Source organism: Chinchilla lanigera, unplaced genomic scaffold (assembly GCF_000276665.1).
Source record: "Chinchilla lanigera isolate Chin_1 unplaced genomic scaffold, ChiLan1.0 scaffold00002, whole genome shotgun sequence".
Classification (NCBI taxonomy): domain Eukaryota; kingdom Metazoa; phylum Chordata; class Mammalia; order Rodentia; family Chinchillidae; genus Chinchilla; species Chinchilla lanigera.
In genome coordinates this window covers 327,234-352,385 of record NW_004955403.1, presented here as the reverse complement: position 1 = coordinate 352,385, position 25,152 = coordinate 327,234, and the positions used below count along the sequence as shown (strand labels likewise).

At 52.3% G+C, this 25,152-nt stretch overlaps 1 protein-coding gene and 1 pseudogene across 4 annotated transcripts in view; one reads left to right on the top strand and one right to left on the bottom strand.

Annotated features, from left to right (window-relative positions):
- Positions 1–3,794: 3,794 nt before the first annotated feature.
- Casp8 (caspase 8, apoptosis-related cysteine peptidase) overlaps positions 3,795–25,152 on the top strand; it is a 26,510-nt gene continuing 5,152 nt past the window's right edge. Inside the window, exons 1-7 of one of the 4 annotated variants that reach the window (XM_005373210.2) lie at positions 3,795–4,407; positions 5,338–5,459; positions 16,295–16,631; positions 20,759–20,864; positions 22,758–22,896; positions 22,982–23,026; positions 24,027–24,091. In XM_005373210.2, coding sequence (XP_005373267.1) covers positions 16,327–16,631; positions 20,759–20,864; positions 22,758–22,896; positions 22,982–23,026; positions 24,027–24,091 — 660 coding nt within the window. In that variant the 5' untranslated portion in view covers positions 3,795–4,407; positions 5,338–5,459; positions 16,295–16,326. Of the gene's footprint in view, positions 4,408–5,332; positions 5,460–6,696; positions 6,797–15,983; positions 16,005–16,294; positions 16,632–20,758; positions 20,865–22,757; positions 22,897–22,981; positions 23,027–24,026; positions 24,092–25,152 lie in introns of those variants that run through there. The other 3 variants (XM_005373209.2, XM_005373212.2, XM_013511750.1) reach the window with 3 other exon arrangements.
- LOC102021831 lies at positions 10,861–13,735 on the bottom strand (annotated as a pseudogene).

The following is a 25,152-nucleotide window of genomic DNA, read 5'->3' as shown; positions in this document are numbered from 1 at the left end:
ACCTGGGAGTGTCCCTCACCCTGCTGCCCTGTCTTACCTGGGCACGACTAGATGCACCCAGACTTCCTGGAGTTATTGGACTGAGCTGGAGTGGTACACACTCACAAAGGAGGGGCAGCTCAGACTGCAGCATGGCGCACGGGCCTGTCACTGCCCCATGAACCACTCTGGGCTTCTTGTCCTGCCTTAGCCAAGGAGGTGGCCAGGTACTGAGCTCTTGCCTATCCCTGCACTCAGTCAGCATAACCCTCCCTGCCACCCACACTGCCAACCTCCATGCCCCTGATCCACCACCTTGACAGCCCTTTGGCAGGTGTGTTACCTGATCCCTGACCACCTGAGCCTCAGGGACTCCAGGGCAGTGATGGTGAACCCAAGGCACACATGCCACACTGAGCTGTTTGTGTCACTGAAAGCTCTAAAAGGTTCACCATCACTGCCCTAGGGCCTGTACCACTTTCTAACCTTCGTAACTTAGCGTAATCATTTGAAGAGTGGTGTGTGACTTGAGTGTTACAGATCCTAGTGATCAAGATTGAAATGGAACAAAACATTTGCAATCACCAGTCATGACTCCAGGTAAACCAGGAGTACTGGTGAGATAAAGCCAGTGAACTGACGTAGCTTGCAAATCTACTGGCATTCAACAGATTTTGGCATTGTGGAAAGACACAAGTGCAGTGGTCTTTTATGGGTGTATCTTGCGTCACGCTATATATGCGTATATGCACACACACACATTTTTGGATGAACGAATTTTGGAAGAAAAGTAAGGTGGGATCCAAGAAGCTATGGTGAGGCAGTCATCAACTGTGAAAGGAGCATGTTCTTAGACATCGTCTACTTTAATTCCCAGGTTCAGACTGCAGTGCCGCTGCCTGGGGCCACACAGATCCCGTCCTGCCACGGAGATTCGCTCAGTTTGTTCGAACTGCAGGAACTTCAGAAGCTGTACCCAGGAGACGTCGCTAACAAGATGTTCTCCATTGGACTTCCATGGCTTTGGGAGCCGTTATGGGTCAAGGGCACATCCCGGACAGGAGCTGTAATTGACCTTTGGGGAGATTTGTTTAGAATGTTAGGAAAGAACCGATTTGTCCTGGAATTATCCAGGCTGCTGAGGCTGTGTGTCGGTGGTGACAGCCTCACGAGCACCTTACAGCAGCATAAGAGACGTGAACAGCACAGACGACAGACGCTGCCCTTCAAATGCAGTTTCCTCACACATTGACTCACACAGCGCGGCCTCACTCGCAAAGGCACACACACACGGTGTGACGTCACTCCTGGCCACTCCTGTGAGCACAAGACCCAACACAGTCCAAGTCCCCCCTGCGCAGGGGTCCAGGTCCCTGGAGGGGGGTGCGGGGGGGGCGCCGTATCCCCCGGGGGCCCCAGTGTCTGTCCCTCAAGGCTACAGTGTGTGGCTCTTAAGCAAATCTCAGCTGCCGGTTCCTAGGAGACGATCGCCTCTGACTAGCAGGTCTCCCATTCCTCCCTACAGGCGGGTTTGTGGTAAAGTTCCAGCCATCTTATCTGTCCTCCCAGCTGGAGCAGTCTTGGGGTAACCAACCAGCGTCTTTGGGTGCTGCCATCTGAAGAGTTCTGGAAACTCCTCGCCTCGGCCGCCTGTGTGCGGTGGTGTCACCGTGTACTTGGCGTGACCAGCGTGTTCCGTACACACAGGCACATGCAGGGCTCCTTTTCTTTTAGCCGAGTACTATCAGTGACACGTTGCCGAGCAGCATCGGGTGGGAGGCTCCCTCCTCCTGGCTCTGCCCTTCACCTTCCGCTCTACTTCTCCTCCAGCCCTGCTGGATTCCCCTTAGGAGCCCCATTAGAACAACTATTAACAGGTAACACTTACACCAGCGCTGCGGTAACTAACACTCTCTTTTTCTCTACTAGGTCGTTACCAAGATAAAGAAGAATGTCCCAAACAATATAATAATGGGGAGCGTAGCAGAGGGACTCCTGAGGAACCATACCCTCAGGAATATCTGTGCGCTGTGGGCTGCTGGGGTGAAGAGTCCTGCAGAAGGGAGCTCTGCTCTGTAACCGCTGTGTCCATGTGAAGCTGAGGGGGCCGTGGCGGACTGAGGCCACTGGGATGACCGTCCCACGCAGCAAGGGTGTCGGTTTTGGTGTTCAGTGCAAATCAGTCCTTCAGTCCATATCCATCCTCAAATAAGATACATTCCCCTTTAGGAAATCACTGGAAAGTTCTGCAGTGTGGGGATCCACAATAGTCAAGCCCGGGGTGCAGAGGGGATGCCATTGTGAACCTCCAGGGTCTGTTCTGTGTGTGCCCCATGTTCTGTTGGTGCTGTTCTGCAACACCCCTTTTCACTTACCCACACAACTTGGAAACTGCTCTGTATCAAAGGATTTCTGCTCCAAGCGAGAGATCGGGGTGGAGGGCACGGCGGGGCAAAGGTGCTCAGCTCACGGCAGCGCAGGACAGAGTGGGGGAGAGGCATGGGTAAGGACCGTGTGTCACCCTCCCGGACACACTCCGGAGTGTGCTTTCTTAATGCACTAGACGTTCCTCAGTCCAGTGAAGCTGACAAATCAGGATTAACAGTCACGGTACATACATACAACAGAATATGATTCAGCTATAAAAAGAACGACATTCTGTCATTTGCAATGACAAGGATGGAACTGGAAATCATTATGAAATAGCTCACACATGAAAGAGAGTGCTGCACGCTCTCACTCCTGTGGAATCTAAAACAGACGACCTCACAGAAGTGGGGCGAGCATTAGTGACCGCCAACACACTGGGCTGGGGCTCTCTCACCTGTACGTAGGCTGAGAACTTGCTGACTTCTCACGGACACTGAGCCCAGGTGGGGATGGCGGTGAGCGCTGACACGGCTGCAGGCCGGGCTCTGTTCTCAGTGCTCAGCCTGGCCCATCCCCCACGCTCGTGTCCTTGCAGGAGTCTTCAACCTGGAGCTTGGGGACTCAAATATTTAACCCTCCCTGGTTCGCTGGGACCCGTCAGGTGCAGTCATGGCTGTACCTCAACATCGAGTCAGTGATGGGTCAAGCGGGGTCTCGGACACACACACCTGTCTGTGCAGGAGGACCCAGCTGGGCCGAGTCTCCCAACCTCTCTCTCCAAGCCTCAGGGTCCTCATTTGCAGTGTGGAGGAAAGGTGGCATCCACCCTGGGAATGGGTGATGAGTCACAGAGAGGAGTGAGATGAGTCACCCAATGAGCTTAAGTGACTGTGTCCAGCACCCGCCAACGGCTTGATATGGGGTCTGTACCATTACCGGCTGGTGCCTTTGTGCAGAGACCACTCTGTCGTAGCTTAAATCTCTGCTCTTCCATTCGGAAGGCTCATCCCAAATCCTAAGTGTTGGCGAGGGGCCCTAGCAGGTCGCAGTGGGAGAATCCGTGTCTTGGGTGGAACTTGAGTCCAGGAGGTCTGAGCCTGTGTCTGCTGGTGACCTTGGAGGACAAACCCTGCTGCAGAGGGACAAGCGCTATGCGAAGGCTGAGGCATGCAGCTGCCCCACTGGTGCTGGTGCTTGGTCCTAAAATGCACGAGATGAGGAAACAATAGGGCAGAAAAGCTTTGAAAAATTCCACCGGGAAACGGACTGAGTGGGGTGGGGAGGGCAAGGGTCCAGGCCCTGGCGTCAGACTCTGCTCAGCTTTGTGGCCACGCCAGGCTCCGTGGAGCTGTGCCTGCTGCCACTCTGTCCTGAGCACTTGCAGCTCCTGCTTCCTGGGGCAAGGCCAGGGAGGCGGACTCAGGCGCTGCTGCCCCACTCAGGGCTGGAAAGCCCGCTGGTCCTTTTTGGGTGGCGTTTCCCCGTATCTGAGCACCAGGCCAGCTTTCGCCCTTGAGGAAGAGCCCGGATATGATCCTGGGGAAGGGCCTGGCCCGTGACTTTCGTGCTGAGGTTTGGACTGTGACACAGAAAATTTCTCTCCAAGAAACCTTGCCAGGAAGAACAGCGGTCGAGGTCCACCCAGGGCCAGCTCTTCTAAACGGGCTGCCAGCGTCACTGCTGTCTGCGTGTCAGTGAATCACTTGTCACCTCCTCCGCCCCGGGATCTGGAAATGGGGCCCAAGTTCCTGGACGTACTTGGAGTGAGGGAGCCCTGACCCCGTCCAGGAAGCATGGCTCTTCCTCCTTCCTGGAGGAAGGTGTTTCCCCTCTTCCCCCTCCTGTGACCCTAGCTGCCCTGCAGGGCTCCCAGGAAACCCTCGGTGGAGAGCAGAGAACCAGGAAGTGAGGCCCCAAGACAGGCAGGCGAGCCCTGGGCGCCTGGAGCGAAAGTGAAAGCGGCTTCGGGGCCGGCCGCCTGGTCGGAGACTCTCTCCCCACCAGCCCGGAGACAGAGCAGCGGTGCAGGGCCGCAGGGCGCCGGGGAGGGTGCGACAGGTGAGTGCCTGGCGCTGGCCTCCACACCAGACTCCCCGCGTCCGGAGGCAGTGGGGACTCAGCGGGGACTCGCATCTGGGGCTCCCTCCGAACCCCGCAAGCCCTGGCCACATGGTCAGCTGCAGCTGGGGTGTCGCTCCTCCCCGCCGGGACAGACTCCGGGGAGCCCGGAAACCGCCACCTCTCTGCTGTGCTGCCTTTCTTGCTTTGCTCTTGGCAAGGGCTGAGCTAAGTATTCTGTGAGGTTTCTGCTGGTGTCCTCAGCCCCGTCCCCCACTTTGTCTTCTGTCCTTCTGTTCTTCTGCCCTCTGTCCACCCTCCCCAAAGATAACCCCCAGCCGGACTTGCGTCTGTAACCGGCTATGTGGTGCGCGCACTGTTCTTTAGCAGGTGACCCTGGGAAGTGATTCTCTATGCCTCAGTCCCCCTTAATTCAGTGGGATTGATGCTTCCTCCTGGGTGTGCCGAGGCTGGTGGACGGAACGCTTGTAAACTGCTCTCAGCAGTGCCTGGCATTGCTGCGTACCCAGCACACAGTAGTTAGGAATTATTATAACATACTAACTCTAGTTTTATTATATTTTGCTCATTATGTTTCTCACTCTTTTTTGGTACTGGGAATCGAACTCAGGATCTTGCGCTTGCCAAGTTGTGCTTGTGCTGCTGAGCTATATCCTCAGCCCTTCTCACTTTTAAAACTTATAAAAACTCTACTCTTTAAATTTGGCTTGCCTGGCCAGATCCCAGTTTCAAGCCAGTGCATCATGCTACATGATCACAAGTTTTTTTAAAAATTTATTCTCAATGGACACATAGTCACTGGGTGTCATTATGGGGTACAGCGCGACAATTACATGAATGTCCATACTGTAAAGCAATCACATCAGCGTGACGAGCATTTCATCTCTGACAAACCCTCTCCCAGGACAGACGACACAGGACTTGGCTGCGCAGAGCCGGAAGGGTTGCTGGCAATGGCGTGCGTGGGCGCTTGGTCATTCTGAGCCCGCCTGATCCAGCTGCAAAGTCTTTGCCCACCCAGCAGGGATAGAGTGAGTATCTTGCGCTGACTTTGATTTTGAAGGCTATACTTTCAGGGGTCATTTCAGGGGTCAGTTTTGCATTTCTCAAGGCACTAATGCGTTTGAGCGGGCTATGCTGTTGGTTTTTTTTTTTTTTTTTAATGGGTTCTGCTGTTTGAGAATTTGTGTCAGGGAACCCCGAGTCCATACCCCTGTCCTCGTCGGTTGCTGGCAGGCGGACTTTGCAGGGTCTGATGTGGCCCCTCACAGGCAGGTCCTGTGCACACAGCCATGAAAACTGCACCACTGCCCTCAGGAAGCTCACAGGCTGCGACACTAAGTTTTCTCGAACAAAGGGACCAAGGGGGGTGGAGGATGCAGGAAGTCAGCAAACACTTCCTGAGATGCGCCTAGCCACGATCTGGATTTCATCCTGCTCTGTGATGTTGGTGCAACACACCAGGTGGAAGCGGGCGCTGGGGAAGGGGCTGGAGCTGTGAGGTTGCCTCTGCCAGGCCTTCCTGGGTAGGGGGCTTCTCACCCTTCACTCAGCCCTTCCCGCTCTGAGGTGGGCTTGGCCTGTGAAAGCTGGCATCCTGTCCAGGGAAGCAGAAAAGGCAGCTTCAAAGAGCAGGGGGTGCTTGGTTTCCTTTTCCTACTGTTAACATGGTGAGTGTGTGTGTGTGGGTGTGTGTGTTCACAACTGTGTCCCAGGGCTTACCTCTCGGACACAGGATTGGTCTCTGATCAGAAGGCGGAGGAGGCTTTGACGCGGGTGTGGTGGGTGCAGAGGCTGGGATCTGTGCTGTGAGGACCGAGAGCAGGCCTAGGGGACGAGGGCAGGCAGCCTTTGCAGCGTCTGACAGCCGAGGGTTCGGTCAGGAGCCACTGAAGGAAAAATCAGTCCCCGCACCCGTTCATGCCTCAGAGTCTTTGAAATCCTGGACTATGAAAAGAAAGCATTCTTGGTTGCTTCCAGTCTAAAACTCTCGCTTGAACAAGGAAATGAAGCCTGCAAGGTAAAATGATTCATCCAAAGTCATGCAGCCAGAGCCAGGACCCAGCACCCTGCCCTGTACCCCGACCCTTTGCGGCCCTGTACTCCTTGGGTCCCCTGCACCCCTTGGAGCGCTCCCTCCCGTCCGGCCTCTCTTTGGTGGCTGGAGCAGGAGCCAGTGCCCCCCCAGCCGCTCGGAGGTGAGCCCTCCTCTTCCTGTGTGTGACTCAGGAGTTTCAAAAGCAGGAAGTATGTAACACACTCAGTTTTTTGTGCTGCTTTTGCTCATCTCCGGTGAGAGAGGACTCCTCCTTCTCCTCCTCAGGAAGCAGGGAGGACGGCGGGGTCAGGGCTCCGAGATTTGTCTCTGGTAAGGTCTGCTGCGCCTCTGGTTCTAGAACTCTCCAGGAGCTGGTCTGGAGTGACCTGGAAGCACATGGCTGAGGTGGCCCTGTGGTTAGGTGTGTGTGGGAGGCAGGGAGCTGAGCTGTGGGCTCCCATTCCTGCAGGCCCAAGCCACTGCCACCCAGATCGAAGGCAGGGCACCCCCCAGGCCCCACCGTCTCTCCCAACCCGTCAGAGAGGGAGGCAACAGTGAATCCCAAAGGATGGCTGCTACCGCTGTCCTGTGCACACCACCACCACACACGCCAGCACAGACACCCAGCACATGCACACCACACACGCATACCTCCACGTACGTGAGCACACACACCACACACGCACAACACACAACCACACAGGCACCGTCTCACACATACACACAGCCAGCACGCACAGACACGTGCTCACAAACATGCAGATACCCAGCACACGCACACCAGCACACACACCGCCACTTACACCAGCACACATGCACAACACACACGACCACACATGCACCCTCACCCGAACACACACACAATCTTAGCAATTCAATCTAGTTATTTGTTTTAGAGTTAGAAGATGCGGAGCAGTGTAGGGCATAGCTCAAGGAGAAGCGCAGCGATCCGCTTGTGGGGTGCAGCACCTGGGGGGACGCCCTGCTGTCCTCAGTGGGGCCTGGGGCCGCTCTGGCTCCTGCAGTGTGCTCGCTGGGGGCTTCGCGCCCCTGGCCCCAGGTCTGCGGGGCACAGTGTGGTGCGGCTGGAGGGCCCGGTGCTCCCTCCTGGTGGCTCTGAGAGAAGCCCCCGGGCCGGCCAGGCTGCCAGGCTGCGGGTTCACGCGAGGCGGCCCCAGCTCCGGCCCCAGCTCCGGCCCCCAGGAGCAGGCTGCTGCCAGTGGACTCCTGGAGTGAGTGTGGTGAGGAAATTGACTGCGGCCTGGGCGCTAGGGCTGGGATCAGGGCGGAGGCGCGGGTGGGACTGGCTCCAGCACCTGCCTTGCGCTTTGCCCTGCTGTATCGTTTGGTTCTCCTGGTTTTGTGATGAGTTTTATTTTTTCTTTCTTTCTTTCTTTCTTTCTTTCTTTCTTTCTTTCTTTCTTTCTTTCTTTTTCTGTAATTTTAATCAGTAAAAATATGTTATTCTTTCTTCATCAGATTTTCTCACCTTGCTGCAGCTGTCATTAGCACAGAATCAAACCCTCTCTGCAGCTGCTGTGAGACCCTGACTTCCACACTGACTTCTAAGTTGTGGGTTAGCATAACAGAAAAATGAGGATGGTGATAGCAATTTGAGAGAAGAAAAAAATTACGTTTGTATGGTTAACTAGGTGTAAGCATTTCTACATCATAATATCAACTTTAGTTTGTACCTAAATACTTGGGGCATAAATATATAAAATATCAAATGTACTTACACATGTAATGCAAATATATTTACCTAGATGTCATATAACATATATGCATCATGTAGCAAATATTTAATTCTTTGTTTTATACTTATACTTATCTATGTGGATGTGAATAAATTTGGGGGTAAAACAACAAATGTGACAGGAGAATTACTTCTTCTTTTGAGACAGGGTCTCACTATACAGTTCAGGTCGGTCTTAAACTCACTATGTATCCCAGGCTGGCCTCAAACTCACAACAATCCTCCTGCCTCAGCCTCCTGAGTGCTGGCATTACAGTAGTGCCTTGCCATGGCTGGCTAGAGAATTACTTCTAAATAACAAGATTTAGGAGTGATTTTTATTTTTTCTTTCTCTATAGAACAGATGTTACTTTTACTATTTTTAGGAGCAGTGAAATGTAACAACAGATGTTATTTCAAAAATTTATTATTTTTGGGTATTGGGGAATTAAGCCTAGGGTCTCATGCACAGTAGGCAAGCACACTACCCCTGAGCTACACTTCCAGTCCTTTAAAAAAAGTATTTCGAGAGAGGGTCTAAGTTACCCAGACTGACCTCAAGGTTGTGACCCTCCTACCTCAGCCTCCTGAATATCTAGGATTCAGGTGTGCACCACCAAAGCTTGTACCCCAGGAGCTCATGACTGAATCCAGGTCCCATCACATGAGAACGTGGCGCTGTCCCTGCCAGCCAGGTGGCCTTGAGTGTGCCTGTGTTTAGTGGTGCAAGTGATGGCTTCCTGAGTGCTGACTTGAGAGATGTATGACCTAAACAAAAAATGAAAACCAAAAGACGACTGTCACACTTGTGATGGCCTAGAAAGCCAGGGCTAGATACTTTCCCTTCTGAGGGTGCGCGTGATCTCATGGGAGGTCGCTGCGGGAGCACCTCAGGCACTGCGCAAGTGGCACCCAGCTGCGGGGCGCTGCCTGGCCTGGGATAGAACTGGTGTGCACGCTGGGAAATGCAGCTCATCAGTCACGGAGCTTCAAAAGGCGTTGCTCCTTTCTGACCCAGTAATATTACTTCTAGGAAATTATTCTAAGAAAATAATCAGAGCTATACTTGGAGATTTGCATTTTAGAATCACCCTAAATGTGATAAGGGACTGTTTATGTAAATTAAGGCTCTTCCATATGATGAGTGCTTTCTGGGTGTTAGAACCCATGCTGCGGGAGAGACACTGAAGACATCGAGGTGTACTTACATTTTATTAGTGGGAAAATCCTCTTACACCACAGAAATAAGTGTTCAAATACAAGAGAAAATATATACACATAAAATATTTGGTAGGAAAGATTGAAATATTACTGGGCATTTATCTTTGGATGATAGAATTACAGGTAAATTTGCTTTCCTTTGTGTCATTCCTGAATTTTCCAAAATGAATACAATAATTGTTATCACCAGAAAACTTAATCATGGAGGGAGTGAAGGAGGTTTGGCTTTCATTTGATTCTTTAGTGGATTTTATTTTGTGAAACAAGACTTTAACAAGAGGCTAAAGCCAATTTAAAGTTTTAGGAATGGCTGACCTAATGCAGTTAAATAGGCCTGGATCTAGTTTAGATCCTTGTCCTGTGTGTGAATGAGAATGAATCTTAGTGATTTTAATTTAGCTGTATACTCATTTAGAATGAGTAATACAGTCACATGGTAACAACGGCAACTGGACAGATGTGTGCGAAGGCTGAGAGGGTGGAGCAGCTCCCTTCCACCCCCGGCTTCCTCCAGCCCAGCCAGGCCCGCACTTGGGCTGTCGGGGCCCCAGGGAGGCGGCTTCGGGTCAGTGTGGAGGCACACAGCGCGGTGACCGCCAGTCAGCTCATTGTGTGGGTCCCGCAGCCCCGTGGACCTCCCACCCTTTCTAGTGGCTGATAGGGTTCCGTCACAGACCACAAGAGCCGGTACCTCCCGTTGTAGTGATAAACGGGTGTTTCTGCTCTTCTATGTCAAGCTTGTGCCATGGGTACCTTTCACATATTCTCATTATACTTTCTTTCCAGTGAGTGTAAGAAAAACTGGAAATTGGATTGTGGGATCCAAGTGCATTTTACATTGAGGGGAGGGGAGGGGAGAGGGGGAGAGAGACAGAGAGACAGAGAGACAGAGAGAGACAGAGAGAAAGACAGAGAGAGAGACAGAGAGAGAGCACCAAAGTACCTACCTACCTGTCCTTATGTCCATGTCTCACAATATTGTATTTTAATTTTTGTACTTTGCCAATTTGGTAGTTGAAAATGGTCCTTCATTACAATGCCAATTTGATTTTTTTCTTCTTGTAAATGAAATTGAGCATCTTTTTCAGATGTTTAAAAATGATTAGTCTGAAAACATCAAGCCACAGGTACTTTTCTCTGAGTTGTCTGCCTGTGGCCCCTTCTGTTTATTTTATTTATTTATTTTTTTTAAGAGTCCCAGGTTCAATTTTATTACCTAATAGAAGTCCAGTCTCTGGAACATTAAAGTTGTTTGTTCCAAAGTTTAATTAAAAACACAGTTTACAAATAGTTAATATCTTTTGAAAAGCATTTCCAAGTTCAGAATGAAAAAAATATGTATATACTATATAATCAAATACCAATTATCCCCAGCTCCCATCAGACCCACACTCGGCAAGGCCAGTCCCCTTAGGCTCCTCCAGATCTTCTGTTAAGTCTATGAAGTAGTTTCCACGGCGGGGGAAGGAGTGGAAATCCCCATTACTTTCCGTATTCCATACGTGCTGACAGTATCACCGGGAGTGACTTGCTGTGCAAGTTCTTTAAGATTATTGGCCACTTGTTCAGCAAGGTGCATTTCTCTGTATGACGGACGCAGGAGACAGATCACGTTGGGGGCGGGTCTGGTGCTCGGCCGCTCATTCTGCGCTTCCTGGAGCTCCCTGAGCAATCTTGTGGTCTCATCACGTTTCCTCTGGAACACTTCAGCCTCTTCAGAGTCAAAAACTTCACTTGGAGCACCGAGGGTTGTTCCTGCTTTCAGCGCCGTGAGCCTGTCCTGAGTGCTGAGTCCAAGTGCCTTGCTGGCTCCACTTCTGTAACCTCCATTTCTTTTTTTTTTTTTTTTTAATTTTTTTTTTTCCAGTATCAGGAATCCAACTCAAAACCTTGCGATTGCCAGGCAGGCGCTGTGCCGCTGAGCTAAATCCCCAGCCCCTGTAACCTCCATTTCTTTTGCTGTGTCAAGTGCCCTGGTCTGGCTTCATCTTCAGGTGATGACGTCTCCAGCTCTGGCAGGGCCCTAGAGTGCCCTCCTTTCGCTGGAGCATGCAGTGAACTGTCTGCCATAGCATGTGGATGATCTCGGCATGTTGCCCAAAACTCATGCACACTGAAATCACTTGGAAGGTCAGAGTCTCGCCACAGGTTGAATGGGTTAAGTTGGAATCATCTTTGCTGGTATTTGCAAAAGTGGAGTCGTAATGTGGGACCTAAGAACTGTGAGGCCCATAATTCAAGTACCACACTGGGGTCACTTTGTCCCTTTATCTTCCTTGAAGCCTGCAAGGTATTCGCTGCAGACTGAAGCCTTCGGTTGTCATCCCTAGTCTCATAGGACAGTAGCCTGGTTCCCTACGATGGGATCACAGGATGGAGAGGTCCCAGCACTGTTGTTCCGTCTGGTTTTCAGCTTTCAAATTCACGCAGGCTCTTGCCTGGTCGTGGGGTCAGTTTCCACCCCCCCGCACCCCGACTCTTGGACAGCACGTTCGATCTGATCCTGGGGTTGCCGTTTTTTTTTTTTTCTCTACTTTTTTTATGGACTTCCGTGAACCTTATTTTAAGAAAAGTAATCCCTCATCCTTTAAAAATCATATACATTGCTGGTTTTATTTTTACAATTGGGGTATTTTTGCAGAAAATCTTACTTGGGGCGTAAGGACATTTGTCAATATTTTCTCTAATGGTTTTCAGATTTTCTGTTGGACTTACAGAAGTTTTTCACCACTGCTAGAGCACTTGAAAAACTATCCTGTGTTCTTTCTTGGTGCCTCTTGAGGGTTCAGACCTTTGTTCCATCTGTAGTCTTCTGATGTAGATACTCCATTAGGATCCATTTCAGTTTGTTTGAAAAAGTTTGCCAGATGGATGTGGTGGTGCATGCCTATAATCCCAGCACTTGGGAGGCTGAGGCAGGAGGATCGCTGTGAGTTTGAGGCCCTCCTGGGCTAGAAAGTCCGTTCAAGGCCAGCCTGAACTGGAAAACTGGAGAGCAAGTGAGACCCTGTCTCTCTCCCTCTCTCTCTCTCTCTCATACACACACACACACACACACACACATACACACAGATGCACGCACGTGCACACAAAGCTTGTATACATAAAGCTTGTCCGATACCTGTGTTACGGAGCCTTCTTGGGTGGTGAGCTTGTTTTGCAGGGTTCTTGTTTCAGTGCTGGGCATTCTCTGTAGTTGATGTCTAGTGCCATTGCCGGTGCAGAATGTGGGCTGTGTCATTTCTGCTTTTGGGTAATCCGTGCAGTTTTCTTTGTGGTCCATCTGTGGTGAGTGCGTGTGCATCTGTGAGGGACGTCCGTGCTCTCCGGGGGTCCGTGTGCTGTGTAGGGTCTGCCGACAGCACTGCTCACCCTCCCCTCGCTCTCCCTTCTGTGCAGGCTCCTGGGGGTGTTGGTTTTTGAGGGATGTGTGAAAGTTTGTGGTATTTTTTGGAAGAGAAGTTTTCAGGGCTCTTCAGCTCTTAAGGACGTAGGACCTAAGGAGAACCCAAAGGGTGGTGGCTCTCCTGCCCTGCACCTCTCTCCTGGCGGGGGCGCCTGTGCCCGCCCTGGGCCTCCTCTGAGCCCACTTCCTGCCGTGTCCCAGCCAGCACTTTCCTCTGCCCGGTGGGACTGCAGTGGGGCAGGGAAGCAAGCTCATCCTGCTCCTTTACCCTGGGTGCCGTGTCCTCCATGCCTGGGACGACGTCAGGACTTGGGTGGGTCTGTTAGCAGCACTTCTTTTATGTTCCGCATGTCATATGTATCTGTAGCCTCTGGTAGTTTGTCATATTGTTTTGAATAAATTTGTTTTTGAGGTAGGTGGTATGATTGTTTGTTACGTGGTAACTAGTTTTCTCACCCTTTTTTTTTTTTTTTTTTTTTTTTTGAGACAAGGTCTTGCTATGCAGTTCAGGCTGACCTTGAGCTCACTTTGTAGCCCAGGCTGGCCTCAAACTCGTAATGATCCTTCTGCCTCAGCCTCCCGAGTGCTAGGATTACAGACGTGCACCACCACGCCTGGCTCAAGCCTACAGCACCTGGTATTCCTAGGTGTTCTCCCATCCAAGTACTAACCAGGCCCAACCCTGCTTAGCTTCCGAGATCAGACGAGATTGGACGTGTTCAGGGTGGTATGGCCGTAGACAACAGCGAGTGGTGTGCCTGGGTGGGCTCGAATTCTCACCCTTTTGTGTGGTCTTGGATGCTCGTCCGCTGTGTTGGAGAAGGTGGAGCAGCTTCTCCTCCTCGCAGGTGTGTGCACTGCACGTATGGCTGCTCCTCACCAGCTGTTGCTGGTTGCTCATGGTCATGCACGACCCTGCGCTCTGAGGCTCCCAGGTGCACAGCGCACTCCAGGCACAAGCTGACTAGCTGTTCCTTCTTGTGCAGTTCTCATCTGTTGCACTTTGAACATGTACTGTGTATTTAAAATGCAAATTTTCAGAGTAATCCATTGCTTTTGCCGTGGAAGGTCTAGGTCCTGCAGACTTTGTACACCTAGCATGATGTGTAGCATTCAAGACATTGTCTAAACAATGATGTAAACTTAGAGAGAAAAAAAGAGAAGGTTTTGCCTCAGATCTCAATTCTAACAATTTACTTTAAGAAAATAATTGGGGATATGTGTAAGATATACGAGGTAGTCTCTTACTACCATTTATTTTTAACAGTAAAATCCTAGAAGATTGCTTTCAATAACCCTTGGTATATTTGCGTGTATAAATCAAGAAACGTTAAGACGTGCCACAGATCAGTGTTTAATGGGGGGTAAATGCTCACTATCGACATGAAGTGGAAAATCCCAACCGTGGGTATGCACATCTATGTATGCAGCCCGATGCCAGCTCGGGTGTCAGTCAGGGCTGGGAGCTCTGTGTGTGATAATGATTAACTGTGTCCATTTTCCCGTTTACTATATTTTCAATTGTCCCACAAAAATAACTGGTACTGTAACTAAGAAGGAGAGAAGGTATTTTTGAAAGGGAAAAATAAAGTTTTCAAAGTGTTTGGGCCCACTTAAAAATATTAACACTTATTCTTTTTGGGTTATTTGTTTGTTTATTTGTCTGAGACAGGGTCTCAGTGTGCGGTTCAGGCTAGCTGTGAACTCACTGTGTAGTCCAGGCTGGCCTTGAACTCATGATCATCCTCCTGCCTCAGCCTCCCAAGTGCTGGGATTACAGGTGTGTACTACCACACTGGGCTACACTTATTCTGAGGTGAAAATGAAAAGTTTTTTTTTTTAACTACCAGATGTAGAAAACACATGGGTCTGGGATTACACGGTCAGTCTGTGAGCCTGTGAGCAGTAGGGTCAGGGTGGGTGTTTTGGTCCATGAATCTCTGAGAATGCAGGCAGCTTGAAGACTGAGGCACCGATGCACCGCGATGCAGGGAAGGAACAGGCCCAGGGCTAAGGTTACTTAGGGTTGAGCAAGGTGCCAACCAGTGTTCTCCCTTCGGAAAGTGTGTCTGAGCAAGGAGGCAGGCCTGGGTCAGCACAGAAAGGATGGAGCTGGCAGGAACGTGGAGGTTTTCTGGTTCAAGGTTCTCCCACAGGCGCTGCCCTGGGTCCCCTCTGGAGGGGGCCGAGCCCGAGTGCCACCAGGGCCCTGGGTGGTGGGAGCGGGAGAGGAGAGCCCGGGTTGCACAGCCTGGCTTCGTCAGGCACACACCAGCTGCTGGGCATCACCCCGAATTCACTACGGCAGGTACTGTGCAGATCCGCAGCACCTGTAGAGATGGGTGTTCTGACACGCTTCACGGAGCAGGAGCAGGTGCTTTGTGGACACGAGCTGCCCAAGGCAGGACGGCCGGTGTCACAGCGTGCTGACCTGTGCAGAGTCGGGCTCCTGTCCACCAGGCTGCAGTGCAAACTCGGCTCCGTCCACTGTGGGCACAGCGGGTGTGCAGGCGGGCGGAAGAGGAGCCTGCTGAGGCTGCCAAGCCTAAGGGCTCAGGATCCAGGCTGCTCTTGAAGGGGTTCCTGGGGCACGACCCTCTCCTGGTTGAACAGGGGCGCAGGGGAGAGTAGCCTGACTTGGAGACCGTGTGGCCGGTTCATTTCCCACCTGGCCTTCCACACTAGCTCCCAGCACAGGTCCTGAGACCTTCATGGCAGGCGTGGCCCGGGCCTCCCACCACCCTGGTTCCAGTCAGACCCGCCATGCCTGCCCGCCAGCACCGCACGCCACTCCCTGCAGTCCTGGGGGTCCCCCTGCCGCCAGCTCTCCAAGCCTTCACCCCCCTTTGAGGTTGATCCTGAATCTCTGGTACTGCTCTCGCTTTACAGCTTCTCGTTGTTCCCCATCGCCTCTGGATGAAGCCTAGGCCCTGCCCCCAAGTGTGAGGCCCTGGTGATTGGTTCCTGGCTACATCTTCATCTAGTCCCCCCGTCCAACCCAGACTTTGGTGCTTACTGCTCTGAATGCTTGGTGCCTGTCTGAGTTGTCCGTGAAGTTCTCACCTCACCTTTTTAATTGTTTCATTTTTTTGAGCCAGGATCTCACTATGCATTTCAGGCTGGCCTCAAACTTGCAGTGATCCTCCTGCCTCAGCCTCCTGAGTGCTAGATTACAGGCATGCGCCACCGCACCCGGCCTCACTTCCATCTTTTGAAAAATTTTTCCTTTGAGCATTGTCCTGTCTGCCCCAGGTGCCTTCCCTCCAGGAAGTCCTGACCCAGGCTGAGTCAGGGCTGCCTGCTGTCTGTCCCTGGTGCCGACTCTGGCGGTGGCCTTTGCACGTCTGCCTCCCTGAGTTCTTCCTGACCCACAGCGTGTGGTAGACACAGCCCCATTTGATGAAGGACAAGCCAGTGGGCGGCACTTTTCCTCCTCACCTGAACACAGCATTGCATTTTGGCCTAGGTCTCAACGCTGCCCTGCTGCCTCTGAGAGGCATGGATTTCAGCACGCTCCTTTACAATATCGGGGAACAGCTGGACAGTGAGGAGCTGGCCTCCCTCAAGTTCCTGAGCCAGGACCACATCCCACAGCGGAAGCAGGAGCCCATCTTGGACGCCTGCATGTTGTTCCAGAGACTTCAGGAGAAGCGGGTGCTGGAGGAAGACAACCTGTCCTTCCTGAAGGAGCTGCTTTTCCGAATCAACAGGCTGGACCTGCTGGGCGCCTACCTGAACACCAGCAGGGCGGAGATGGAGTGGGTGCTCCAGAGCCCCGGCAAGGCCCAGATCTCGGCATACAGGTGAGTAGCGGCTCCTCTTGGGCCAGAGCCGCAGGGCCGAGGGGCGCGGCCCGGGGCCTGGTGACTGGGGCTGTGTGTGGTGCCCGCCAGGGCTGAGTCATGGGGCCTTCTGTGCAATGCAGAGAAAAAACGATAGAGCCCTAAGGTAAAATTTATTTTTCCAACTGAAACCTGGCTCACTGGTACGCTGAGATTGGAGCGGTTTTCCTAAGTGCTCTCGTTTGCTGCCCCGCCCTCCGCCCTCTCTTCCGGGGCGCACCCTGCCCGCCCCTGTGTGGGGTCTCCGCCTCCCACCCGCAGGCCTGGCGCGGGGGAGGCCGTGGAGGTCTCAGTCTGCGCTCAGAGCCCCAGCTCCGCTGCTGCTGTGCAGGGGGCGCGCAGGGCCTGTTCCGCTCCCGCACGGCCACAGGCTGCCTCCCAGGCCCCCCGGGCCAGCAGCTCAGCGCCCCCACCGCCCCAGCACTGTGGCACCGTGGGCTGTGATAAGAGGCCACGGGCAGTGACAGGTTCGTGGTCCGTGACAAGCCTGTCACCTTCTCTCCTTAATGTCCATCCTTCGGACTCCTTCAAGTAATTTTTAGGGTTATCTTTCAGGAGCTCTCTCCCTCACCCGCAGCCCTGGCCATGTCATGGTCACCGTGGCAAGTGCCACGAGGGGCCTCACCACGGGGGCAGCCACTGTTCTCCGATGCCCACCTGTGGTGCGGCCCCAGTGGGGCCGAGGCTCTGGCATGGCCGGCCATGAGCGGACTTCCGTGACAAGTATTCTGGGGCGCTGGTTCCCTCGAGCTGCTGTAGCAGAGTGCCACACTGGGCGGCTTCAGCAGTGGGGAAGTTTATTCTCCCACAGTTCTGGGGCTCAGATTCAGAGATCCAGGTGCCAGCGGGACCCTGGGGAGGCTCGGAGGGAGGTTGTGCCCACGCTGGCTCTGGGCTGCGGTCCTTGGTGCTCCCGGGCCCATCCCTCCAGCCTCAGCCTCCTTTCTGCGTCTGACTGAATTTCCCTCTTCCCCTGGGGCCCACCCTAAACCAGTGTGACATGATGAAATTTTATCTGCAAAGACTCTTTTTCCAAATGCGTCACAACTGCAGGTCTGGGAGGGGGGACCCCAGTACGCAGATTCTGGAGAGCGCTGGGCTTTGGTTTCCTGGAAGTGTGAAGTCTTCATGGGAGCTTACTCATTAAAACACCAACTCATGCCCGGTGTATAGCTCAGCGGCACGGGGCCTGCCTGACAAGCACAAGGTCCTAAGTTTGATTCCTGGTACCAAAAAAAAAAGAGACACCAATTCATTCTGAGGGAAATAGCCCCAGAAACAGGGCAGCCTGGGGACGGGGGCTCTCGTCTTACGCCGCCATCTTGGCGCTGTGCAGACTTCACTCTGCGTGCGAGCCTGGCTGAGCAGACCACTGTGCCGGCATCAGCACACCTTCCGGGGCAGAGCAGGGCAGGGCAGGTCTGTCTGCTACACTCACCACTTGGCTTGGACACAAAAGGGTCAGCCCAGATGAGCTGTGGGGTGGAAGAGTCCCTTCCGCACTGTCAGTGGGAACGAAAACTCGTGCAAGCACTGTGGAAATCAGCATGGAAATCGAGAGACTACCGCTGGACACCCCTTTCGGCCCAGCTGGTCCTCTCGGAGGTATCACGTTACAGCGAGTCAGGCACACCCACGCTTGTAGCAGCCCAGCTCATCAAAGCTGAGCCTTGGAAGTGGCCTGCGTGCTCATCCGGTGAGTGGGTAAAGGAGGCGTGGTACTGACACCAAAAATGCTCATCCGGTGAGTGGGTAAAGGGGCTCTGCTCCGCCTCAGGACATGCTGGAGTCCTCTGTAGGAAAATGGATGCACCTGGAGACCGTGCTGAGTGATAAGTCAGTCGCACAAACTCCAGTATTGTGTGGTTTCTCTTATGTGAGAAACCCAAAGTATAAATACATTAAAGGCAAAATAAAAGACAGACGGCAGGAAGCAGGGGCACGAACCTTTTGCAGCCGGTTAAGTGGACCAAGAGAGAGAAGGAGGGACGGGAAGGAGGGACGGGAATTACGCTGTGCCCACGCCCTGGCTCTCCACGGGGAAGGCAGTCATCATACATGGCAAACAGAACTAATAAAAATAAAAATCTTACAAAGGCTCGGCACTGTCACCATCTACTGCTTGTTCACTGTTGCTGAACATTAGCCAGGTGACAAGAAATATGCGAGTGTGTCCACTTACCAGGATAAGCAAACACTAGGTGTTTTACTTTCAAATTAAAATTGCTAGTCAGGTGTGGTGGTGCACCCCTGTAATCCCAGCACTCGGGAGGCTGAGGCAGGAGGCTCGTTGCAAGTTCGAGACCAGCCTGGGCTACAAAGTGAGTTCAAGGCCACCCTGATCTGCATAGTGAGACCCTGTCTCAAAAAGACCAAAAAAAAGAAGAAAAAATTATAATTGCTGCCTATAATATAAGTATCTTATAGACAATCCAAGTTTATTACTGGGCAAGAAAGCCTGTAGATTTCAGTAATAAAGAAAGTAGAGTGCTTTAAAGAATAAAGTTAATAGTCATAGAACATTTGGTTGGATTTAATCTTGTGCCAGATTGAGAGAGCTTTAGAGAAATATTCTAGGATAGACACTTTTTGAGGAGACAGATGATTATACTGAGTACCTTCTGTTTCTATTTTTATTTTCAGAATTTTGTTTTGTTTTGTTTTTTTTGTTTTTTCCCAGAACCAGGAATCAAACTCGCGACCTTGCGCTTGCCAGGCAGGTGCTGTGCCACTGAGCTAAATCCCCAGCCCCCAGAATTTTTTTTTTCAGACAGGGTCTCGCTTTATAGCTTAGGCTGGCCTTGAACTCACTATGTAACCCAGGCTAGCCTTGAACTCATGGAGATTTTCTGCCTCAGCCTCCTGAGTGCTGAGATTACAGGTGTGTGCCACTATGCCTGCTCAGAATTTTAATTTTTATATTCGGTTTCAAAGTAAACATGTTTTTGTATCAAAGTTATTTTCCTTCATGCCATAGTATTGAAAGGTTTGCTGACTTATAAACTAGTACTTTGTTCGCCCTTCAGCAAGCGTATTCCAGGAGCCCGCATGTGCCAGGCATAGGTCAGGAAGTAGTAAGGCCTATCGCTTGTTGAACACTCAGTGTGTCACCGAGACTGGCCCAGGTGCAGTCAGGTTATTCGTCATGCGCCAGGCATTTAGGGAGTGGCCCCATAGACTGTACTGCCTGGTGACATCGGAGCAGTCTCGGTTTATGTCAGGACATGTTATGCTTGCAAAAAGAAGAAATGGCCGAACAACACATCCTCAGAATGTGTCTCTACCGCGAAGTAGCTGACTTCACAGAAACTTCTCCAAGGTGTGCTTGACACCCACCTCCTGTGATACAGCTATGAAGTTATCTCTCATCACCAGATGAGGAGAAAAGTATAACACGTCTAAGGTCACACAGCGCAGAGATGGTAGGACAGAGTGTGGCACCAGGGTCCTCTGGCACTGGGTCCCCTGCACTCCAACACCCACCTCAGGGCTCACGAAGGCAGGACAGGCCTGGGCCGGCTAGCAGGAGCCTGGGCAGCTCCGTGCACAGAGGGTTAGGAAGTGTGAACTGTCCGTGCAGGGAGAATATGAGAAGGCACCGTGAGGGGTGCCCCGGGGACACTCAGGTGACGCTGCATGGGCAGAGGACCGGGAGGGCGGCTGGCATGCAAGGGGCATCGGGCTTTGGTGCTGGACTCTGAGGCTGCAGCACTGGTGTTTACTGTCTGGGTCCCTAAACCACTGTCTGGCCTGACCTAGCTTGCACTGTGGAGAACGTAATTTCCAAAAGCCAAATCTTTCTTCTGTTACCGTAGATCTTGATTTTACAATGAAAGAGGAAAAGTCAGATTCACTTCAGTGAAATTACCTGAAAGGTGGGGTGGGATTTAAACTGCTCAGGGTGGGCCACTTGGGCACAAGGCTGTGGACTCCGGTGTCACCTGCCGGCCTCTTCCCAGGAGCTCCGTGCCTACGTCTGTTCTGTGACTGGCTCTGCCAAGGAGGGAGGCCCGGGTCAGCGCCGCTGTGCTCAGGCAGGCGGAGGGCGGGAGGCAGCGGCACTGCAGAGCGTCTCTGTCTTCACACAGGGTTCTGCTCCTTCGGGTTGCAGATGACGTAACCAGACCTGAGTTGAGGCATTTTAAATTTCTGTTGAACAACGAGATCTCCAAGTCTAAGCTGGACGACAACATGGTAAGACCCCACATCCCTCCAGATTTCGTTCTGAAGGCTGGCCGGCCCGGGATTCCTGAGGCCGGAGAGGGGCCGCGCTGTGGGCCAGGTGCTCTTGAAAGGTGGGGTGAGGGACGCAGGAGCAGGTGACGGCAGCTCAGCTGTGTGGGAGTCGGGCAGAAAGGGTGGTGGCCTGGGGCGCTTCCTCACCCACGTGCTGGAGACAGCTCCGCATGCGTGTGGTGTACGTCTTTGTGTGTTTTTCTGCATCGTGTTATGTGGCCTCTCTCTGTGTTATGTGTTGTCCTTATGCGTCTTCTGCATATGTATGGTATACACTGCATGTGGTGTGCAAATCTGCCAGAGACCCTTTCCAGGGTGCCAGTTATCAGGGACCCTGCAGTGAGTCCCTAGTCTCCTACCCAGAGTTACGGTGCACAGCGGGAAAGAAAAAGAAAAGGAGACAAGAATTCTGAGAAAGTAGGGTGCTGGGGTGACCAGTGGTCTTTGGGAACAAACCCCTGGGATCCCAGCTAGCCGCCACTGACGTACCCCGTGCCGGGGGAGGGTGGTCCTTTCCCTGGCACAGCGTAGGAGCAGTGGTTGGATGGGGAGTTTAACGTCACAGAGGAAGCGAGTTAAGACTCATCCTTGCACTTGGGTAGTTTCCCTGTCTTTTCCTCAGCAGACTTCATCCCGCGCTGTGAACCTCACTGATGGAGAGGAAGTGGGTTTCTGCACTCCAGAACAAGGCTACTAGGCAGGCAAGGAGGCCGATTCCATGTCAGTTTATAATTTACGGTGCCCAACATGTATCTGCACCTGTGTGTGTCTTTGTCCGTGTTTCTGTGTGGGGGTGTGTCCAATGTGTCTGGTGTGTGAGTGAATTGAGGTCTGGAGGTGGATGGGGGTCAGACTGTGTTGGGGTGCAGGGCAGTCCCAGGACGTCTGCATGGTGACTCAGCCACACACGTGGGCTGGTTCATGAATGAAGTGTCCATAGACAGTCAGTGCTGGGCCCGGGATACAGGGGCATGAAGCTTCCAACCTGTGAGGAGTCCGGGACGCCGAGTTCGTGTTCTCTAAAATCAAGGAATGAATTGCAGGAACAATGGAGGTTAAGAGCAGGAAGAATTTATTGAGAGAAAGAAAGCTTCTAAGAGGAACAGAGGGGCCCAGAAAGTGGGCCCACTTCTCAAGGGTGTTTTATTGAGCGAAGCCACGAGGTGAGGTGGGTTAAGGTGGGACACAACTATAACCAATCACTAAGATCACAAGAGTCGCTTAGGTAATATTGAACCAATGGCAAGTCAGAGCGTGGGTGTGAAGTGGGATAAAACTATGGTCAACCAATAAGAATATAACAAGTATAGTCACTTGGTAATGTTGATTAAAATGGGATCAATGGGGAAATAGGTCACGTAGCAAGCGCACATGGGCAGACAAGGACGTTTCTGGAAGGGTGGGCTAAGGAGGTTTGGGCCCCTCCCCAAGGTGACGGACGCCTACTTAGAGTATCAGTCACTGCTGTTCACCCCAGGGGAGGCACACAGTTGAGCAGTTCCTCTTTTTCTTGAAGCCTGGCATTCAGCGAATGCGCCTCCAGCCGCAGTTGTCTTCTGCCTTGCCCTCGAGGGCCCAGCGTGTCTGACTGCCACAGTGTTTCCACCACCTTAGCTGTCTACGATGTGGGGACCTGCCCAGTGACACCTGACGTGGCTTCTCTACCTCTTACTTGTTTGGGGGCCAGGAGGCACCTGGCCGCCTCCCACCTCTCCCCTCTGCCCCAGGAAGGCGATGGGCAGGGGTCTCTTAGAAGTGCAGTGGGCCTTGGCTTGGGGAAAGGAAGTAAAAGCATCTCCTCTAAGAGCGAATGTGGCCCAGTCCGGGTTTCCCGCTGCTTCCCCTCCCCAGAGCTTGCTGGATATCTTCATTGAGATGGAGAAGAGGGCCATCCTCGGGAAGGACAACTTGGACACCCTGAAAATGATCTGTGACCAGGTCAACAAGAGCCTGCTGACGAAGATCAGGGAGTACGAGGAACTGCACGGAGGTGGGGACGCGCGGCAGCGGGGGCGGGACTCAGCCGGCAGGGCTTCGCTGTTCTCACGTGCTGGGTTTTTCTCTTTTTAATTCAGAGAGGAGAATGAGTCTCGGACAAAATCCAGAAGAGTTTTCAAAGGGTAATGCTTGGGTTCTCGAGATACTCTGCTGCCACACTCTGCCGCCCTCTCGCCCTTCCCGCGACCTTCCGCTAGGTCCCCCCAGCAGGCTGAGAGTGACTTGTAGTCGTCCTTCTCCAGAAAGGCAGAAAAGTCACCAAGCCACAGCCCCTGCTGCCCCGGGCAGGCACATCTGGGATAAGTGCAGAGCTGGTGGTGAAAAGTCTCTCCTCTCACGGTGCCTTCCTCTCCCTTGGACCTGTGCTGTTACATTTGGAAAATTTTTCAGAACTTCTGTGATTAATCACTCTCTCTCTCTTCTGCTGGTCAGAGCTGCTTGGCTGAGTGTGAGCAGTTCCTGTCCCTGCCCCGTCCCTGCCCCGTCCCTGCCCCGTCCCTGCCCCTGTCCCTGTCCCTGTCCCTCACGCGGAAGGAACGCTAAAGGGGCTCTACAAAACTCTGATTAATCACATCTTCTGATTATAAAATTATACACACTCATGAGACTGACGACGCATTCAGAGGAAAATTTAAAATTCCAGGAGCGCCGTCACCTCGTGGCATTACTGTTGTCTGTGCGTGTTATGCTCTCACCGGGCTCTTTGTCTGTGTGTGCGGTTCATTTTGGGTCAGCGAGGACGAGCCCTTGGCGATGTCCACACCACCGCTCTGCCTCAGCGCGTGCCTGCTTGAGCCGAGGCCTGAAGGGCACGTTGGTGTTTGAATCAGTCATTCATCCTGCACTAATCGTTCCATTAATGAATATCTCACACAAGTCTCCACTTGGAGACCTGAAGAATATAAAATTATGCGTCTTCCTGGCTCTGGTTTTCCCACTGGTGTGGAGACAGTTTGTGCCTGGCTCTCTGGAAGTCGCTGAGTTGTGCCGCCTACTGGCTTCTGTGGGCCGGAGGGAGATCATGTCCAGCGGCTGGGAACCTTCGCGGGGAGTGCCATGCTGTCCTGGCACGGGGCCTGTGCTGCCGTGCGCACCTCACTGTCGCTGTCCTTTTGCTTGCAGAGGAGTCGCCCCTGGAGATGCAGGACATGCTGGACTTTCCGGAAGAACAGAACAGCAGGTCACAGGTACAGGGGTGCCCCAAGCCCTCCCTCCTTTGGCTGTGCAGATTCTGCTTCTGTATTTATTGGGGTTTTCTTTTTTTTAGCTTCTAGATAAGCCAATATAGGGCACAAATTTATTAAAAATTTTGAACCTATAGGAAAAAATCTACAAAAGGGCAAGTTAAAAAAGGTGACTTCATTTTTAAAAAGCGAGACTCTCCAGGCTTCCGTGTGTTACATGCTTGCTTTGAAGCCAGAGACAGTGGCAGGGGAGCCAGCAGTGGGGAGGAGCTCAGGGAGAGCCTAGTGGGCACGGAGGAGCACAGCGTTTTGCTTTTTTAGCTTGACTTGGTGTCAGGGAGTGCAAGAGCCAGGGGACGCCTGAATTAGGCTTGAGAAGGCATTTATTGCTGTGGGCGCCTGAGAAATCACCAGGTCCTCCCTTCTTCTCAAGTCCAGGTTAAACGAGTGATACAGCACTTCAAGGCAACGTACTACTATTCTTTTAGCACTGTCCCACCTGTCAGTAAAAGACAAGTCTTTTTTTATTTTGCAGGTTTTTTTTTTTTGTTTTTTTGAGACAGGGTTTCATGGTGCAGTTCAGGCTGGCCTTGAACTCAAAGCAGTCCTCCTGCCTTAGCCTTCTGAGTGCTGGGATTACAGGTGTGTGCCATTATACCCAGCCTATGTCTCAACCAACCTCAGTATTGCAGTATCCTGGTAAATACACTCACGAGTAGCAATAAAGAGGGGATACTCTCAGTACCTAATAGAGTACTTGAGCCAGACATGGTGGCGCATGCCTGTAATCCCAGCACTCAGGAGGCTGAGGCAGGAGGATCCTTGTGAGTTTGAGACCAGCCTGGGCTACAAGGTGAGCTCAAAGCCAGCCTGAACTGCATAGCAAGACCCTGTCTCAAAAAGACAAAAAAAAGCTGGGTGTGGTGGCACACACCTGTAATCCCAGCACTTGGGAGGCTGAGGCAGAAGGGTTGTTGCCAGTTTGAGACCAGCCTGGGCTACAAAGTAAGCTCAAGGCCAGCCTGAACTGCATAGCGAGACCCTGTCTCAGAAAAGACCAAAAA